The 20950-nt window shown below is 49.3% G+C and overlaps 1 protein-coding gene across 7 annotated transcripts in view; it reads left to right on the forward strand.

The window, feature by feature from the left end:
* The window catches only part of greb1 (growth regulating estrogen receptor binding 1), a 563483-nt gene that overhangs the window by 344000 nt on the left and 198533 nt on the right, over positions 1–20950 (forward strand). For all 7 annotated transcript variants that reach the window (XM_072498796.1, XM_072498792.1, XM_072498791.1 and 4 more), the window contains 3 exons: positions 1489–1611; positions 3616–3813; positions 13366–13546. In XM_072498796.1, the coding sequence (XP_072354897.1) occupies positions 1489–1611; positions 3616–3813; positions 13366–13546 (502 nt within the window). The remainder of the gene's footprint in view (positions 1–1488; positions 1612–3615; positions 3814–13365; positions 13547–20950) is intronic.

Genomic DNA, 20950 nt, shown 5'->3' on the forward strand with positions numbered 1-20950 from the left:
CCCTTGATAATATTCTGGCTATAGTACTGAAGATTTGTGTTCCAGAACTGGCCACATCCCAGGCTACACTGTTCCAGTACAGCCACAACACTGGCATCTACCGGGCAATGTGGAAACTTGTGCAGGTATGTTCTGTGCACAAAAAGCAGGACAAATTCAACCCAGCCAGTTACAGCTCTAATCAGTCTACTGTGCATCATCAATAAAGTGATGGAAGAGGTCAACAGTACTATCGAGCAGCACTTGCTTAGCAACAACCAGCTCACTGAGGCTCAGTTTGGGTCCCACCAGGGCCACTCTGCTCCGATCTCATTACAGCCTTGGTTAAAACATGGACAAAAGAGCTGCCCTCCAGATGTGAGGTGAGACTGACTGCCCTTGACATCAAGGCAGCATTTAACTGAGTGTGGTATCAAGAATCCCTAGCTAATCTGGAGTCAATGGGAATCAAAGGGACACCATTGTTTGGAATCATACCTAGCAGTAAGGAAGGTGGTTGTGTTTGTTGGAGGTCAATCATCTCAGTTCATGGACATTGCAGCAGATGTTCCTCAGGCTTGTGTCCTAATCTCAACCATCTCCAGCTGCTTAATCTCCCTTCCATCATAAGGTCAGAATTGGGGGTGCCCCCTGATGTTTGTCCAATGTTCAGCACCATTTGCCACTCCCAGATACTGAAACACGCCATGTCCAAATGCAGTAAGACCTGGACAATATCCAGGCTTAGGCTGACAAGTGGCAAGTAACATTTGTGTCACGCAGGTGCCAGACAATGACCATATACAGCAGGAGAGAATCTAACCATCATCCCATGATATTCAATGGTGTTTTCATCGCTGAATCCACAGTATCGACATCCTGGGGGTTACCATTGACCACAACTGAGCTGATCCAACCACATATATACTGCGCCAAAAGTGCCGGTAAAAGGCTCGGAATCTTGCAGCAAGTGACTGTTCCTGACTCCCCAAATCCTGTCCAGCATCTGTAGGCACAAGTCAGGAGTGTAATGGAATACTCCCCACTTGCCTGGGTGAGTGCAACTCCAACAACACTCTAGAAGCTTGACACTATCCAGAACAAAGCAGCCCACTTAATTAACATCCCATCCACAAACATTCACTCCCTCTGCCACAGGCAGACATGTGTACCATCAACAAGATGCACTGCAGGAACTCAGTACGCCTCCTCAAACAGCACGTTCCAAACTCAAGCAGCTATCGTCTAGAAGGACAAGGGCAAGGGAACGCCACCACCTGGAGTTCCCCTGAAAGTCACTCACCACCTTGACTTGGAAATGTATGCCGTTCCTTCACCATCAGTGGAACATTATGGGTGTACCTACATCACATGGACTATAGCAGCAGTTCAAGAAGGTAGCCCACTACCACCTACTGAAGGGCAATGGGATGGGCAGTAAATACTGACCAAAACAGCAACATCCATGTCCCCATGAATGAAAAAAAACTTTGTTCTTATTTTAATTAGAAGGAGATATCGATGCACTCTTAGAAAAGTGTGGTCTGGCAAAGAATGGACAAGGCTCTTCTGTGACTGCTTCATTAAATAAATGTGATGACACCACACTTCAGAGACCCACTATTTGTTCAGGTAAGCAGCAAGACTTCCTTTCTAGTTTGCATGTGATAAGAAACTTTTAGGATAATTAGTTACTATCCAACAACAATGTTTTACTGCATTGTTAAATGGTTGAATTGCTCAATAGTAAACAAAGAACAAAGAAAAGTACAGTACTGTGTAAAAACACTTACCTCGTATATCTCCTTTAAACCTTGCCCCTCGCACCTTAAACCTATGCCCCCTAGTAATTGACCCCTCTACCCTGGGAAAAAGTCTCTGACTAGCCACTCTGTCTTTGCCCCTCATAATTATGTAGACCTCTACCTCCTTCGTTCCAGTGAGAACAAACCAAGTTTATTCAACCTCTCCTCTTGGCTAATGCCCTCCATACCAGGCAACATCCTGGTAAATCTCTTCTGCACCCTCTCTAAAGCCTCCACATCCTTCTGGTAGTGTGCCGACCAGAATTGAACACTATACTCCAAGTGTGGCCTAACTAAGGTTCTATACAGCTGCAACATGTCTTGTCAATTTTTATACTCAATACCCCGGCCAATGAAGGCAAGCATGCCGTATGCCTTCTTGACTACCTTCTCCACCTGTGTTGCCCCTTTCAGTGATCTGTGGACCTGTACACCAAGATGTCTCTGACTGCCAATACTCTTGAGGGTTCCACCATTCACTGTATATTCCCTTCCTGTATTAGACCTTCCAAAATGCATTACCTCACATTTGTCCGGATTAAACTCCATCTGCCATCTCTCCGCCCAAGTCTCCAAACGATCTAAATCCTGCTGTATCCTCTGACAGTCCTCATCGCTATCCGCAATTCCACCAATCTTTGTGTCGCCCGCAAACTTACTAATCAGACCAGTTACATTTTCCTCCAAATCACTGATATATACTACGAACAGCAAAGGTCCCAGGACTGATCCCTTCGGAACACCACTAATCACACAATTAGAAAAGCATCCTTCCATTTCTACTCTCTGCCTTCTATGACCTAGCCAGTTCTGTATCCATTTTGCCAGCTCATCTCTGATTCCGTGTGACATCACCTTTTGTACCAGTCTGCCATGAGGGACCTTGTCAAAGGCCTTACTGAAGTCCATATAGACACCATCCACTGCCCGACCTGCATCAATCATCTTTGTGAATTCCTCGAAAAACTCTGTCAAGTTAGTGAGACACGACCTCCCCTTCACAAAAATATGACCACTTGCTTCCAAATGGGAGTAGATCCTGTCTCGAAGAATTCTCTCCAGTAATTTCCCTACCACTGACGTAAGGCTCACTGGCCTGTAGTTCCCTGGATTATCCTTGCTACCCTTCTTAAACAAAGGAACAACATTGGCTATTCTCCAGTCCTCCGGGACATCACCTGAAGACAGCGAGGATCCGAAGATTTCTGTCAAAAACATGTATAGCTGGATCCTTGGACACATTATCTGAGTGAGAGGGATGGGGACAGTCTATTGATGGACCCTCCGCTGACTCTTGCTGACGCCCATCTTCCTGAAATAAATTTACCTGGTCCTCGGGTCCTCACCTTCTCCTTTATCTTGCAGCCTCAACTGCGAGTGATGGTGCTCCAGGCCTGCCAGCCCTCTGCTTGGCCAGCAATTCAGGGAAGCAAGTTGTCGTTCTCAACTGGACTACCAGCATCTTACTGTCCTGGGGTCCAGCTGCCTCCCTTCACATGGGATTGGCTCCCATTTGCAATCCCAGAGCCAGAATCCTTCAGTATTGGAGAGGCAGTTAGTGGGGGAATGAGAGTCGAGGATTTTAGTATGTGATCAAGCACTAACAAAATCAATGCGACGTGACTATTCGTTCAGTATTCATTTTTTTTCTTGAAGTTATTGAATAGATTACAGTTCTGTGGTGGTAGACTGTATGCTTTGGTAAGGGAATAATGTCAAATCCATGCAACCTGCTGTCTGTTTCTTCAGTCTGATTAATACATTTGACAAAATGGTGATAACAAAGAACAAACCTTGTTGAATTTTTGTCCTTTGAATGTCTATTTTCCAGTTTCAAACAAAGAATCATGTCAGATACACCCTGTTCAGCTCGCAGTGGCTCGAAAGTTACTGTCCCACGTCTGTGCTATTGCTGATTCTAGCACGCAGAATCTGGATTTGGGCTCGTTTGAGAAAGTTGACTTCCTTATTTTGATTCCGCCATCAGAAGTGGCCTACCAGCAGACTGTGCTGCGTGTCAGGCAGTCCGGTAAGTATTACAATTTCAAGCCACCATTTCTTTATGTTTTAGCTTTGGAAGTGGTTCAGTTTATAATTGTAACAAAGTTGCTGAGAGGAATTGTGTGCTCAAATAAATCTTAATTCGTTGTTGAGGCAGATATTTCACGATCTTCAAAATCACTGGCAAGGAGCTTAATAGTTGGACGTTTTATTTGACCAGGGCTAATCAAGCAACCATATATTCAGTCAGTGTTTAAAGTTGAATGAAGACGAGACACTTTCCTTGCGTGAATTGACCTTTTGAAATTAATCTCTTAAAGGTATTAAGTTCCTTTGCATTTAAAAATAATTTTTGTACTTCAAGAGTTGACAAACAAAACAGAATATTAATGATGCACATCAGTGACTTGTGTGGAGAATTATACAATGGGGCACAACGTTTACAGAGCTGATTGCAAGGAGTGATCTGAAAGTCAGGGAATCTGCAATCCCCAGACCTGGAGTTTTAACTCCACAATATGTCACTGTTGATGGGTTCTTCACGCTGGAGGCCCTAATTGACAACCTCCAGTTGGAAGTGGTATCAGTCACTGGTGGCCACAGCAGTAGTTAAGTCCACACTGAGAGGGGGTAGTCAATTGGGGATGAGGGAATGGTCAGTCCTGGGGGCCTTGGTCGAGGGTTGAATGAGGTGACGGTCGGAATCCTTGTGTTGGGGATTCAAGGCCTAATGAGCGGGGAGGAATCAGGGCTGGTAGTGGTGAGGAATTGAGGCCTGGTGGTGGGGTGGGGCAGTCAGAAGACTTGTAGAAAAGGTCATGGTGGCGTTCTACCTCATTGTCGCATTCAAATTTGCAACTGTCCCCCTTCAGCGGTCTTTTAACAACATACCCAATCCAAATCTGCCCTTTTATAAAAAATTTAATTCAGCCCTAGGTATAGGTCCCTTTGGAAGAGTGCGCGATCAGCAGCTTTCCTGAACGTATCTCATCAAAATTCAGATGTCAAGGATAAACATCTCTTGATTTAAGGTTTAAAAAAAACTTGCCTTTCGAAAGTATAATCAAAAAGATCCCTGTTTTTCAGCAGAACTACACATTGTTCATAACTTCTACTTGAAGCTGCTATTATGTGTACAACATGTGCCACCAAACATGCTTACATCTGTTTCTTATGGTTACTTTTTAATAAACACTTGCGTCTTGGCACATAGCTTAATTCTAAAAGCACATGTGAGTATTTAGGTAAGAACATAGAACATAGAACTGTACAGCACAGTACAGGCCCTTCAGCCCACGATGTTGTGCTGAACTAGTCTGAAACTAAGTTCAAATCAACCTACTCCCAATCATTCTAGTGCACTCCATATGCCTATCCAATAACCGCTTGAAAGCTCCTAAAGTGTCCGACTCCACTATTATAGCTGGGAGTGCGTTCCACGCCTCAACCACTCTCTGAATAAAGAACCTACCTCTGACATCCCTCCTATATTTTCCACCATGAACCTTATAGTTATGCCCCCTTGTAACAGCTACATGCACCCGAGGCAAAAGTCACTGAAACGTCCACTCTATCTATCCCTCTCATCATCTTATACACGTCCATTAAGTCACCTCTCATCCTCCTTCGCTCCAATGAGAAAAGCCCTAGCTCCCTCAACCGTTCCTCATAAGACCTACCCTCCAATCCAGGCAGCATCCTGGTAAATCTCCTTTGCACCCTTTCCAATGCTTCCACATCCTTCCTATAATGAGGTGACCAGAACTGCACACAATACTCCAAATGTGGTCTAACCAAGGTCTTGTACAGTTGCAGCATAACCTCACGGCTCTTAAACTCAATCCCCGTGTTAATAAATGCTAACACACTATAGGCTTTCTTCACGGCTCTATCCACTTGGGTGGCAACTTTCAGAGATCTATGGACATGATCTCCGAGATCTCTCTGCTCCTCCACATTCTTCAGAACACTGCCGTTAACCCTGTAATCCGCATTCAAATTTGTCCTCCCAAAATGAATCACCTCTCACTTATCAGGATTAAACTCCATCTGCCACTTTTCAGCCCAGCTCTGCATCCTATCAATGTCTCTTTGCAGCCGACAACAGCCCTCCACATTATCCACTACTCCACCAATCTTGGTGTCATCAGCAAATTTACTAACCCAACCTTCAACTCCATCATCCAAGTCATTGATAAAAATCACAAACAGCAGAGGACCCAGCACTGATCCCTGTGCTACAGCGCTGGTGACTGGGCTCCAGGATGAAAATTTACCATCTTCCACCACCCTCTGTCTTCTATGTGATAGCCAGTTACTGATCCAATCGGCCAAATTTCCCTCTATGCCACGCCTCCTTACTTTCTGCATGAGCCGACCATGGGGTACCTTATCAAACGCCTTACTAAAATCCATGTATACGACATCAACTGCTCTACCTTCATCTATGTACTTAGTTACCTCCTCAAAGAATACAATCAAACTTGTGAGGCAAGACTTACCCCTTACAAATCCGTGCTGACTATCCTGGATTAAGCTGTGTCTTTTCAAATGATCATAAATCCTATCCCTCAGGACCCTTTCCAATAATTTACCTATGACCGAAGTGAGACCAACCGGCCTATAATTCCCAGGGTTATACCTATTCCCTTTCTTGAACAAGGGGACAACATTTGCCTCTCTCCAGTCTTCTGGCACTATTCCTGTAGACAGAGAGGACATAAAGATCAAAGCCAAAGGCTCTCCAATCTCATCCCTCGCCTCCCAAAGAACCTAGGATATATCCCGTCAGGCCCAGGGGACTTATCTATCCTCAGGTTTCTCAAAATTTCTAACACATCTTCCTTCCGAATATCTACCTCCTCCAGCCTACCAGCCTGTATCGCACTATCCTCCTCAACAACATGGCCCCTCTCCTTTGTGAACACTGAAGAAAAGTCAGCTGCAAGTCATAGAGATTCTCATAGTTTGAGGATAAGAGGTAAACATTTTGGGACTAATGTGAGGGGTAATTTCTTCACCCAGAGAGTGGTGAATCTCTGGAATTCACTCCCACAGAAAGTAGTTGACTTCTTCAAGAAGAAGTTAGATATAGCTCTTGGGGTTCAAGGGATATGGGGAGAAGGCGTGATCAGGATATTGAACTTGGAAAAACTTCCAGGTACGGCGATGACCAGCTGAGTCGCACGTTTCGGCAGCTCCCGGTGAAACGGACTTTTGGGCTCTTGTTAAGAGCCCCAACGGCAATTTTGACGGCTAAAAACACTGCGGTAAACCAGAAGGGAATCCCCCCTGGATACGGATGAAAAAAGGAGGAGAAAGTGGCCGGATTGCAGTGGATCCTTTAGAACAGCGGCAAGGAAGGCAAGCAAAAACCAAGATGGCGTCGGAAGGTGGCAGTTTAACATGGGGCCCTGAACAACAAGAGTTCTTGAAATGCTGTGTGGAAGAGCTCAAAAAGGAAATGAAGAAAGAGCTGTTGGCCCCGATACTACAGGCGATCGAAGGGCTAAAGGAGGAACAAAAGACCCAGGAGCGGGAGCTTCGGGTCGTGAAGGCAAAGGCAGCCGAGAATGAGGACGACATACAGGGCCTGGTGGTGAAGACGGAGACGCATGAGGCACATCAGAAACGATGTGTGGAAAGGTTGGAGGCACTGGAGAACAACGCAAGGAGGAACAACCTGAGGATTCTTGGTCTTCCTGAAGGTGTGGAGGGAGCGGACGTCGGGGCATATGTGAGCACGATGCTGCACTCGTTAATGGGAGCGGAGGCCCCGGCGGGTCCGTTGGAGGTGGAGGGAGCATACCGAGTGATGGCGCGAGGGCTGAGAGCAGGAGAAATTCCCAGAGCCATAGTGGTGAGATTCCTCCGTTTTAAAGATAGAGAAATGGTCCTTAGATGGGCAAAGAAAACTCGGAGCAGTAAATGGGAGAACGCGGTGATCCGCGTTTATCAAGACTGGAGTGCGGAGGTGGCGAGAAGGAGGGCGAGCTTTAATCGGGCCAAGGCGGTGCTTCATAAAAAGAAGATAAAATTTGGAATGCTGCAACCGGCAAGACTGTGGGTCACATATCGAGGGAGGCACCACTACTTTGAGACGGCGGATGAAGCGTGGACTTTTATTGTGGAAGAAAAACTGGAATGAGCGGGTTATTAAAAAGAACGTTTGAACAAAGTGGTGGGGGGCAAAGAGGGGGGTTAAAAAGGGGGGAAAGAGGAGTTTTATGTACTAATCCTGCGATGTGGTAACTTTTCTCTTTTCCACAGGTGGTGATGGGGGGAGGAGGGGAGGTGGAGGAGATGGGGCGTTGGCCATTTGGGGCGGGGCCAAGGGAGAAGCGCGGGCTTGGTTCCCGCGCTCTGATAATTATGGCGGGAATAGAGAAGCAGGAAGGAGGGGGCGTCGCACGGTGCGAGCCGAGGTCACGGGGGGAAGCCGAGGTCGGCCAGAGTTTGCTGACTTCTGGGAGCAACATGGGGGGAGTAATTACGCTAGCGGGGGATCTAGCGGGGGGGGGGGGCGGGGGAGGGGGGAATTACTGGGTTGCTGCTGCTGGGGAGAGGGGGGAGCTGGTATGGGAGGGGATGGGCGGGGGGACACCGCCTGGGGGAGATACAGCTGCGTGGGAACCGGGTGAGGAGCTGGAAAAAGGTGATGGCTAATCGACAAGGGGGGGGGGTAGGAAGCCCCCCAACCCGGCTGATCACGTGGAACGTGAGAGGGCTGAACGGGCCGATAAAGAGGGCACGGGTACTCGCACACCTTAAGAAACTTAAGGCAGATGTGGTTATGTTACAGGAAACGCACCTGAAACTGATAGACCAGGTTAGGCTACGCAAAGGATGGGTGGGGCAGGTGTTCCATTCGGGGCTAGATGCGAAAAACAGGGGGGTGGCTATATTAGTGGGGAAGCGGGTAATGTTCGAGGCAAAGACTATAGTGGCGGATAACGGGGGCAGATACGTGATGGTGAGTGGCAAACTACAGGGGGAGACGGTGGTTTTGGTAAACGTATATGCCCCGAACTGGGATGATGCCAATTTTATGAGGCGGATGCTAGGACGCATTCCGGACCTAGAGATGGGAAAGCTGATAATGGGGGGAGATTTTAATACGGTGTTGGAACCAGGGCTGGATAGGTCGAAGTCCAGGACTGGAAGGAGGCCAGCAGCAGCCAAGGTACTTAAAGATTTTATGGAGCAGATGGGAGGTGTAGACCCGTGGAGATTTAGCAGACCTAGGAGTAAGGAGTTCTCGTTTTTCTCCTATGTCCATAAACTCTACTCGCGAATAGACTTTTTTGTGCTGGGAATGGCGTTGATCCCGAAGGTGAGGGGAACGGAGTATACGGCTATAGCCATTTCGGATCACGCTCCACACTGGGTAGACTTGGAGATAGGGGAGGAAACAGGAGGGCGCCCACCCTGTAGAATGGACATGGGACTAATGGCAGATGAGGGGGTGTGTCTAAGGGTGAGGGGGTGCATTGAAAAGTACTTGGAACTCAATGATAATGGGGAGGTCCAGGTGGGAGTGGTCTGGGAGGCGTTGAAGGCGGTGGTTAGAGGGGAGCTGATATCAATAAGGGCACATAAAGGGAAGCAGGAGAGTAAGGAACGGGAGCGGTTGCTGCAAGAACTTTTGAGGGTGGACAGACAATATGCGGAAGCACCGGAGGAGGGACTGTACAGGGAAAGGCAAAGGCTACATGTAGAATTTGACTTGCTGACTACGGGCACTGCAGAGGCACAATGGAGGAAGGCACAGGGTGTACAGTACGAATATGGGGAGAAGGCGAGCAGGTTGCTGGCACACCAATTGAGGAAAAGGGGAGCAGCGAGGGAAATAGGGGGAGTGAGGGATGAGGAAGGAGAGATGGAGCGGGGAGCGGAGAGAGTGAATGGAGTGTTCAAGACATTTTATAAAAAATTATATGAAGCTCAACCCCCGGATGAGAGGGAGAGAATGATGGGCTTCTTGGATCGGCTGGAATTTCCCAAGGGGGAAGGGCAGGAAAGGGTGGGACTGGGAGCACAGATCGAGGTAGAAGAAGTGGTGAAAGGAATTAGGAGCATGCAGGCAGGAAAGGCCCCGGGACCGGATGGATTCCCAGTCGAATTCTATAGAAAATATGTGGACTTGCTCGCCCCGGTATTGACGAGGACCTTTAATGAGGCAAAGGAAAGGGGACAACTGCCCCCGACTATGTCTGAAGCAACGATATCACTTCTCTTAAAGAAGGAAAAGGACCCGCTACAATGCGGGTCCTATAGACCTATTTCCCTCCGAAATGTAGATGCCAAGAACCTGGCCAAGGTAATGGCAATGAGAATAGAGGAATGTGTCCCGGGGGTGGTCCACGAGGACCAAACTGGGTTTGTGAAGGGGAGACAGCTGAACACGAATATACGGAGGCTGTTAGGGGTAATGATGATGGCCCCACCAGAGGGGGAAACGGAGATAGTAGTGGCGATGGATGCCGAGAAAGCATTTGATAGAGTGGAGTGGGATTATTTGTGGGAGGTGTTGAGGAGATTTGGTTTTGGAGAGGGGTATGTTAGATGGGTGCAGCTGTTGTATAGGGCCCCCATGGCAAGCGTGGTCACGAATGGACGGGGATCTGCATATTTTCGGCTCCATAGAGGGACAAGGCAGGGATGCCCTCTGTCCCCATTATTGTTTGCACTGGCGATTGAGCCCCGGGCGATAGCGTTGAGGGGTTCCAAGAAGTGGAGGGGAGTACTTAGGGGAGGAGAAGAGCACCGGGTATCTTTGTATGCGGACGATTTGCTACTATACGTGGCAGACCCGGCGGAGGGGATGCCAGAAATAATGCGGATACTTGGGGAGTTTGGGGATTTTTCAGGGTATAAATTGAACATGGGGGAAAAGTGAGTTGTTTGTGGTGCATCCAGGGGAGCAGAGTAGAGAAATAGAGGACCTACCGTTGAGGAAGGTAACAGGGGACTTTCGTTACCTGGGGATCCAGATAGCCAAGAATTGGGGCACATTGCATAGGTTAAATTTAACGCGGTTGGTGGAACAAATGGAGGAGGATTTTAAGAGATGGGATATGGTATCCCTGTCACTGGCAGGGAGGGTGCAGGCGGTTAAGATGGTGGTCCTCTCGAGATTCCTCTTTGTGTTTCAGTGCCTCCCGGTGGTGATCACGAAGGCTTTTTTTAAAAGGATTGAAAAGAGCATCATGGGTTTTGTGTGGGCCGGGAAGACCCCGAGAGTGAGGAAGGGATTCTTACAGCGTAGCAGGGATAGGGGGGGGCTGGCACTACCGAGCCTAAGTGAGTATTATTGGGCCGCTAATATTTCAATGGTGAGTAAGTGGATGGGAGAGGAGGAGGGAGCGGCGTGGAAGAGATTAGAGAGGGCGTCCTGTAGGGGGACTAGCCTACAGGCTATGGTGACAGCCCCATTGCCGTTCTCACCGAGGAACTACACCACAAGCCCGGTGGTGGTGGCTACACTGAAGATTTGGGGACAGTGGAGACGGCATAGGGGAAAGACTGGAGCCTTGGGGGGGTCCCCGATAAGAAACAACCATAGGTTTGCCCCGGGGGGAATGGATGGGGGATATGGAATGTGGCAAAGAGCAGGAATAACGCAACTGAAAGATCTGTTTGTGGATGGGAAGTTCGCGAGTCTGGGAGCGCTGACCGAGAAATATGGGTTGCCCCAAGGGAATGCATTCCGGTATATGCAACTGAGGGCTTTTGCGAGGCAACAGGTGAGGGAATTCCCGCAGCTCCCGACACAAGAGGTGCAGGACAGAGTGATCTCAAAGACATGGGTGGGGGATGGTAAGGTGTCAGATATATATAGGGAACTGAGGGACGAAGGGGAGACTATGGTAGATGAACTAAAAGGGAAATGGGAAGAAGAGCTGGGGGAGGAGATCGAGGAGGGGCTGTGGGCAGATGCCCTAAGCAGGGTAAACTCGTCGTCCTCGTGTGCCAGCCTAAGCCTGATTCAGTTTAAGGTATTACACAGGGCGCATATGACTGGAGCACGGCTCAGTAAATTTTTTGGGGTGGAGGATAGGTGTGCGACGTGCTCGAGAAGCCCAGCGAATCATACCCATATGTTTTGGTCATGCCCGGCACTACTGGGGTTTTGGATGGGGGTGACAAAGGTGCTTTCAAAAGTAGTGGGGGTCCGGGTCGAACCAAGCTGGGGGTTGGCTATATTTGGGATTGCACAAGAGCCGGGAGTGCAGGAGGCGAGAGAGGCCGATGTTTTGGCCTTTGCGTCCCTAGTAGCCCGGCGCAGGATATTGTTAATGTGGAAAGAAGCCAGGCCCCCGGGGGTGGAGACCTGGATAAATGACATGGCAGGGTTTATAAAGCTAGAGCGGATTAAGTTCGTTCTAAGGGGGTCGGCTCAAGGGTTCACCAGGCGGTGGCAACCGTTCGTCGAATACCTCGCAGAAAGATAGATGGAATGGAAAAAAGAAGGCAGCAGTAGCAGCCCAGGATCGGGCGGTGGGGGGGGGGGGGGGGGGGGGGGAGGAGGAACCAGAAGGACTCTCAGGGTTGTTAATATATACTGTATAATATGTATAGGTCGTTGCGACAGATAATTATATATTGGACTGTTAAATAATATTTTTGTAGAGTGTTACTTGTGATAAGGCAGTTGCTAATTCGGGTTAGTTTTCATTTTTGTTATTTATTATTTATTCATTTTTTGTTTATAAAATAGGTCATTGTTATTTGTGTTGTTTGTTATAATATTGTGTAAAGGATGCACAATGTACTGTGTTGGTTGACCAAAAATTTTCAATAAAATATTTATAAAAAAAAGGGATATTGAACTTGGTGATCCACCATAGAATTTACAGTGCAAAAGGAGGCCATTCAGCCCATCGAGTCTGTACCGGCCCTTGGAAAGAGCACCTTATTTAACTCCACACTTTCACTCTATCCCAGGAACCCCACCTAACCTTTTTTGGATACAAGGGCAATTTAGCATGGCCAATCCACCTAACCAGCACATCTTTGGACTGAGAGGAAACCGGAGCACCCAGAGGAAACCCACACAGACACGGGGAAGGGCGTGCAGACTCCGCACAGTCAGTGACCCAGCCGGGAATCGAACCTAGGACCCTGGAGCTGTGAGGCAATTGCGCTACCGTGCTGCCCTTCATCATGATCATAATGAATGGCGGAGCATGCTCGAAGAGCCGAATGTCGTCCTCCTGCTTTTTTCCATGTATGTTTCTATGAAAATCTCAATGGGCGGGTTCTCCGATCTCATTCATGGTGGGACCCGTTGCAAGTGAGAACGGAAAATGTTCCATCCAAAACTCCAATAACTCTCAAGTGGCAGCGGAAAGTTCAAGCCATGAGTATGGAGGAAAGATTCTGGTCTGTGTCTTTGTGATCATCTGGATCTTTCACCAATCAAGTTGCATCTGACTTTTCACTTGTTTTTCTTCCCAAACAAAAGATTGTCAGTAACATATTCACAGAGGTTAACCGTTGACAATTATACTTGCCTAGAATATCTTTCAGCATCCAAATCAGCAAAGTGTAAACACCAGACTTCGCCTGTTTTTTGCAGGGATCTTGGTGGAACTTGGATTGGAAGCAGAATCTACAGCAAATCAGTATGCAGAGCAATATGTAATGAAGCTCACTACAGAAGCTCAGAGCAAGTTTGAAGCCTTTCAGCAAAGAGCATTAAAGAACCCTTACACACTGTTCATACTGATCCATGACCATGCACACTGGGATTTGACCAGGTGAACTCTGAAATCTGTTTTATTCTATAAAAGTTTATGAACGAGAGGTTGGATATGTGCTATATTTTGTCTGAAGGATTTTTATGTCTATTTACTATATCTAGAATTTAAAATGTAGTCCTATTTTCATGATTTTATTTTTTTTAAGTTAAAACTCGGTTCAGAAAATTTACATGTCACTGTTCTAAATGGAACAAAGTGTTTCTTTTTTTCTGTTCAACAACATAATATAATGTCTGTTGCACTAGTAACATTGTCAAGGGTAGTTTGGCAGTTGCAGCTTCCACTAGCTATTGCTACGTTAATGCGATTAAGCCCAAGGGAGACACAGACCTGAATAAGCAAGAATATTGTTAGCCCAGAGGCAGTGCAAATGTGCATTACACCAGCCTAATCCCAGGAGCAACTTCATAACAAAGTGTAAAAAAAAACAGTTGCTCTGTTAATATCAAAAAGAAAACACGTTCTTTGGTAGAAATAACTTAGAATGCTTCACTCGTTGTTCATCACAATGATTCTCGTTATGGAGAAAAATGTGGCAACTTTATTTGCACAAAGGAAAATCTCTCATACAGCAGTGAGCTGAATGACCAGTATACTGTTTGGTGCATGCTATCCAGTGAGAAATGTTTACCAGAATACTGGGAGGGGAAAGAAAGAACAGGGGCGTCATTCTCCGACCCCCCCGCCGGGTCGGAGAATGGCCGTTGGCCGCCGTGAATCCCGCCCCCGCTCCCGCCGAAGTCTCCGGTACCGGAGATTGGGCGGGGACGGGAATCGGGCCGCGCCGGTTGGCGGGACCCCCCCGCTCAATTCTCCGGCCCGGATGGGCCGAAGTCCCACCCAGAAATTGCCTGTGCCGCCGGCGTACATCAAAGCTGGTATTTACCGGCAGGACCAGGCGGCGTGGGCGGGCTCCGGGGTCCTGGGGGGGGCGCGGGGCGATTTGGCCCCGGGGGGTGCCCCCACGGTGGCCTGGCCCATGATCGGGGCCCACCGATCCACGGGCGGGCCTGTGCCGTGGGGGCACTCTTTCCCTTCCGCCTCTGCCACGGCCTCCACCATGGCGGAGGCGGAAGAGACTCTCCCCACTGCGCATGCGCGGGAAATTGTCGGCCGCCGCTGACGCTCCTTCGAATGCGACGCTGACGCATTCCGCACCTTTGGGCCGGCGCGATGCCCGTCTGATTGGCGCCGTTTGTGGCGCCAGTCGGCGGACATCGCGCCGTTGGGGGAGAATTTTGCCCCTTGCATTTATTTATTTTTTTTATTAAATATTTTATTGAAAATTTTTGGTCAACCAACACAGTACATTGTGCATCCTTTACACAATATTATAACAACACAAATAACAATGACCTATTTTATAAACAAAAAATGAATAAATAATAAATAACAAAAATGAAAAGTAGCCCTAATTGGCAACTGCCTTGTCACAAGTAACACTCTCCAAAAATATAATTTAACAGTCCAATATATAATTATCTGTAGCAACGACCTATACATACTATACAGTATATATTAACAACCCTGAGAGTCCTTCTGGTTCCTCCTCCCCCCCCCCCCCCGATCCTGGGCTGCTGCTGCTGCCTTCTTTTTCCCATTCCGTCTATCTTTCTGCGAGGTATTCGATGAACGGTTGCCACCGCCTGGTGAACCCTTGAGCCGACCCCCTTCGGACGAACTTAATCCGCTCTAGCTTTATAAACCCCGCCATGTCATTCATCCAGGTCTCCACCCCCGGGGGCTTGGCTTCTTTCCACATTAGCAATATCCTGCGCTGGGCTACTAGGGACGCAAAGGCCAAAACATCGGCCTCTCTCGCCTCCTGCACTCCCGGCTCTTGTGCAACCCCAAATATAGCCAACCCCCAGCTTGGTTCGACCCGGACTCCTACTACTTTTGAAAGCACCTTTGTCACCCCCATCCAAAACCCCTGTAGTGCCGGGCATGACCAAAACATATGGGTATGATTCGCTGGGCTTCTCGAGCACCTCACACACCTATCCTCCACCCCAAAAAATTTACTGAGCCGTGCTCCAGTCATATGTGCCCTGTGTAATACCTTAAACTGAATCAGGCTTAGCCTGGCACACGAGGACGACGAGTTTACCCTGCTTAGGGCATCTGCCCACAGCCCCTCCTCGATCTCCTCCCCCAGCTCTTCTTACCATTTCCCTTTTAGTTCATCTACCATAGTCTCCCCTTCGTCCCTCATTTCCCTATATATATCTGACACCTTACCATCCCCCACCCATGTCTTTGAGATCACTCTGTCCTGCACCTCTTGTGTCGGGAGCTGCGGGAATTCCCTCACCTGTTGCCTCGCAAAAGCCCTCAGTTGCATATACCTGAATGCATTCCCTTGGGGCAACCCATATTTCTCGGTCAGCGCTCCCAGACTCGCGAACTTCCCATCCACAAACAGATCTTTCAGTTGCGTTATTCCTGCTCTTTGCCACATTCCATATCCCCCATCCATTCCCCCCGGGGCAAACCTATGGTTGTTTCTTATCGGGGACCCCCCCAAGGCTCCAGTCTTTCCCCTATGCCGTCTCCACTGTCCCCAAATCTTCAGTGTAGCCACCACCACCGGGCTTGTGGTGTAGTTCCTCAGTGAGAACGGCAATGGGGCTGTCACCATAGCCTGTAGGCTAGTCCCCCTACAGGACGCCCTCTCTAATCTCTTCCACGCCGCTCCCTCCTCCTCTCCCATCCACTTACTCACCATTGAAATATTAGTGGCCCAATAATACTCACTTAGGCTCGGTAGTGCCAGCCCCCCCCTATCCCTGCTACACTGTAAGAATCCCTTCCTCACTCTCGGGGTCTTCCCGGCCCACACAAAACCCATGATGCTCTTTTCAATCCTTTTAAAAAAAGCCTTCGTAATCACCACCGGGAGGCACTGAAACACAAAGAGGAATCTCAGGAGGACCACCATCTTAACCGCCTGCACCCTCCCTGCCATTGACAGGGATACCATATCCCATCTCTTGAAATCCTCCTCCATCTGTTCCACCAACCGCGTTAAATTTAACCTATGCAATGTGCCCCAATTCTTAGCTATCTGGATCCCCAGGTAACAAAAGTCCCCTGTTACCTTCCTCAACGGTAGGTCCTCTATTTCTCTACTCTGCTCCCCTGGATGCACCACAAACAACTCACTGTTCCCCATGTTCAATTTATACCCTGAAAAATCCCCAAACTCCCCAAGTATCCGCATTATTTCTGGCATCCCCTCCGCCGGGTCCGCCACGTATAGTAGCAAATCGTCCGCATACAAAGATACCCGGTGCTCTTCTCCTCCCCTAAGTACTCCCCTCCACTTCTTGGAACCCCTCAACGCTATCGCCAGGGGCTCAATCGCCAGTGCAAACAATAATGGGGACAGAGGGCATCCCTGCCTTGTCCCTCTATGGAGCCGAAAATATGCAGATCCCCGTCCATTCGTGACCACGCTCGCCACTGGGGCCCTATACAACAGCTGCACCCATCTAACATACCCCTCTCCAAAACCAAATCTCCTCAACACCTCCCACAAATAATCCCACTCCACTCTATCAAATGCTTTCTCGGCATCCATCGCCACTACTATCTCCGTTTCTCCCTCTGGTGGGGCCATCATCATTACCCCTAACAACCTCCGTATATTCGTGTTCAGCTGTCTCCCCTTCACAAACCCAGTTTGGTCCTCGTGGACCACCCCCGGGACACATTCCTCTATTCTCATTGCCATTACCTTGGCCAGGACCTTGGCATCTACATTTAGGAGGGAAATAGGTCTCTTGGACCCGCATTGTAGCGGGTCCTTTTCCTTCTTTAAGAGAAGCGATATCGTCGCTTCAGACATAGTCGGGGGCAGTTGTCCCCTTTCCTTTGCCTCATTAAAGGTCCTCGTCAGTACCGGGGCGAGCAAGTCCACATATTCTCTATAGAAATCGACTGGGAATCCATCCGGTCCCGGGGCCTTTCCCGCCTGCATGCTCCTAATTCCTTTCACCACTTCTTCTACCTCGATCTGTGCTCCCAGTCCCACCCTTTCCTGCTCTTCCACCTTGGGAAATTCCAGCCGATACAAGAAGCCCATCATTCTCTCCCTCCCATCCGGGGGTTGAGCTTCATATAATTTTTTATAAAATGTCTTGAACACTCCATTCACTCTCCCCGCTCCCCGCTCCATCTCTCCTTCCTCATCCCTCACTCCCCCTATTTCCCTCGCTGCTCCCCTTTTCCTCAGTTGGTGTGCCAGCAACCTGCTCGCCTTCTCCCCATATTCGTACTGTACACCCTGTGCCTTCCTCCATTGTGCCTCTGCAGTGCCTGTAGTCAGCAAGTCAAATTCTACATGTAGCCTTTGCCTTTCCCTGTACAGTCCCTCCTCCGGTGCTTCCGCATATTGTCTGTCCACCCTCAAAAGTTCTTGCAGCAACCGCTCCCGTTCCTTACTCTCCTGCTTCCCTTTATGTGCCCTTATTGATATCAGCTCCCCTCTAACCACCGCCTTCAACGCCTCCCAGACCACTCCCACCTGGACCTCCCCATTATCATTGAGTTCCAAGTACTTTTCAATGCACCCCCTCACCCTTAGACACACCCCCTCATCTGCCATTAGTCCCATGTCCATTCTCCAGGGTGGGCGCCCTCCTGTTTCCTCCCCTATCTCCAAGTCCACCCAGTGTGGAGCGTGATCCGAAATGGCTATAGCCGTATACTCCGTTCCCCTCACCTTCGGGATCAATGCCCTACCCAGCACAAAAAAGTCTATTCGCGAGTAGACTTTATGGACATAGGAGAAAAACGAGAACTCCTTACTCCTAGGTCTGCTAAATCTCCACGGGTCTACACCTCCCATCTGCTCCATAAAATCTTTAAGTACCTTGGCTGCTGCCGGCCTCCTTCCAGTCCTGGACTTCGACCTATCCAGCCCTGGTTCCAACACCGTATTAAAATCTCCCCCCATTATCAGCTTTCCCATCTCTAGGTCCGGAATGCGTCCTAGCATCCGCCTCATAAAATTGGCATCATCCCAGTTCGGGGCATATACGTTTACCAAAACCACCGTCTCCCACTGTAGTTTGCCACTCACCATCACGTATCTGCCCCCGTTATCCGCCACTATAGTCTTTGCCTCGAACATTACCCGCTTCCCCACTAATATAGCCACCCCCCTGTTTTTCGCATCTAGCCCCGAATGGAACACCTGCCCCACCCATCCTTTGCGTAGCCTAACCTGGTCTATCAGTTTCAGGTGCGTTTCCTGTAACATAACCACATCTGCCTTAAGTTTCTTAAGGTGTGCGAGTACCCGTGCCCTCTTTATCGGCCCGTTCAGCCCTCTCACGTTCCACGTGATCAGCCGAGTTGGGGGGCTTCCTACCCCCCCCCCCCCTTGTCGATTAGCCATCCCCTTTTTCCAGCTCCTCACCCGGTTCCCACGCAGCTGTATCTCCCCCAGGCGGTGCCCCCCCGCCCATCCTCTCCCATACCAGCTCCCCCCTCTCCCCAGCAGCAGCAACCCAGTAATTCCCCCCTCCCACCCCCCCCGCTAGATCCCCCGCTAGCGTAATTACTCCCCCCATGTTGCTCCCAGAAGTCAGCAAACTCTGGCTGACCTCGGCTTCCCCCCGTGACCTCGGCTCGCACCGTGCGACGCCCCCTCCTTCCTGCTTCTCTATTCCCGCCATGATTATCATAGCGCGGGAACCAAGCCCGCGCTTCTCCCTTGGCCCCGCCCCCAATGGCCAACGCCCCATCTCCTCCACCTCCCCTCCTCCCCCCATCACCACCTGTGGGAGAGAGAAAAGTTACCACATCGCAGGATTAGTACATAAAACCCCTCTTTGCCCCCCACATTCGCCCCACCACTTTGTTCGAATGTTCTTTTAATAACCCGCTCATTCCAGTTTTTCTTCCACAATAAAAGTCCACGCTTCATCCGCCGTCTCAAAGTAGTGGTGCCTCTCTCGATATGTGACCCACAGTCTTGCCGGCTGCAGCATTCCAAATTTTATCTTCTTTTTATGAAGCACCGCCTTGGCCCGATTAAAGCTCGCCCTCCTTCTCGCCACCTCCGCAGTCCAGTCTTGATAAACGCGGATCACCGCGTTCTCCCATTTACTACTCCGAGTTTTCTTCGCCCATCTAAGGACCATTTCTCTATCCTTAAAACGGAGGAATCTCACCACTATGGCTCTGGGAATTTCTCCTGCTCTCGGTCCTCGCGCCATCACTCGGTATGCTCCCTCCACCTCCAATGGACCTGCCGGGGCCTCCGCTCCCATTAACGAGTGCAGCATCGTGCTCACATGTGCCCCGACGTCCGCTCCCTCCACACCTTCAGGAAGACCAAGAATCCTCAGGTTGTTCCTCCTTGCGTTGTTTTCCAGTGCCTCCAACCTTTCCACACATCGTTTCTGATGTGCCTCCTGCGTCTCCGTCTTCACCACCAGGCCCTGTATATCGTCCTCATTCTCGGCTGCCTTTGCCTTCACGACCCGAAGCTCCCGCTCCTGGGTCTTTTGTTCCTCCTTTAGCCCTTCGATCGCCTGTAGTATCGGGGCCAACAGCTCTTTCTTCATTTCCTTTTTGATCTCTTCCACACAGCATTTCAAGAACTCTTGTTGTTCAGGGCCCCATGTTCAACTGCCACCTTCCGACGCCATCTTGGTTTTTGCTTGCCTTCCTTGCCGCTGTTCTAAAGGATCCACTGCAATCTGGCCACTTCCCCCTCCTGTTTCCATCCGTATCCAGGGGGGATTCCCTTCTGGTTTACCGCACAGTGTTTTTAGCCGTCAAAATTGCCGTTGGGGCTCCTATCAAGAGCCCAAAAGTCCGTTTCACAGGGAGCTGCCGAAATGTGCGACTCAGCTGGTCATCGCCGCACCCGGAAGTCTGCCCCTTGCATTTATAAAGTGGACGAGATTCTCCGGTCCTCCAGTTTCTTGCGGCATGCTGTTCACTGGCAGCGGGATTCTCTCTCCTGGCAGTGGAATTTCCCATTGAAGCCACCCCACGCAGCCGGGAATCCAGGAAAAGAGAACCCTACTGGCCAACATTCTTTCATTGCCTTGGGACATTCAAATGTCTTCACAACCATTTAAGTACTTTTGAAGTGTGATTGCGGTTGTAATAAAGAGAAACAAATTGGCCAGTTTCTGCAAGGTCCTTCATGTGGAAATTAGTTCAATGAATCGATTTTCTTTTTGTGATGATGTTTGAGGGATAAATATTGGTGAAGCCATCAGGAGTCCTTTGAATGGGATATGGACGTCGCTGTCTGGGCCTGAGTTTATTGCCCATCCCTCCATTTCAAAGGGCATTTGAAAGTCAACCACATTGCTGTGGATCTGGAGTCACAGATTGGCAAACCAGGTAAGGAAGGCAGATTTCCTTCCTTCCCTA

Source organism: Scyliorhinus torazame, chromosome 4 (assembly GCF_047496885.1).
Source record: "Scyliorhinus torazame isolate Kashiwa2021f chromosome 4, sScyTor2.1, whole genome shotgun sequence".
NCBI lineage: Eukaryota > Metazoa > Chordata > Chondrichthyes > Carcharhiniformes > Scyliorhinidae > Scyliorhinus > Scyliorhinus torazame.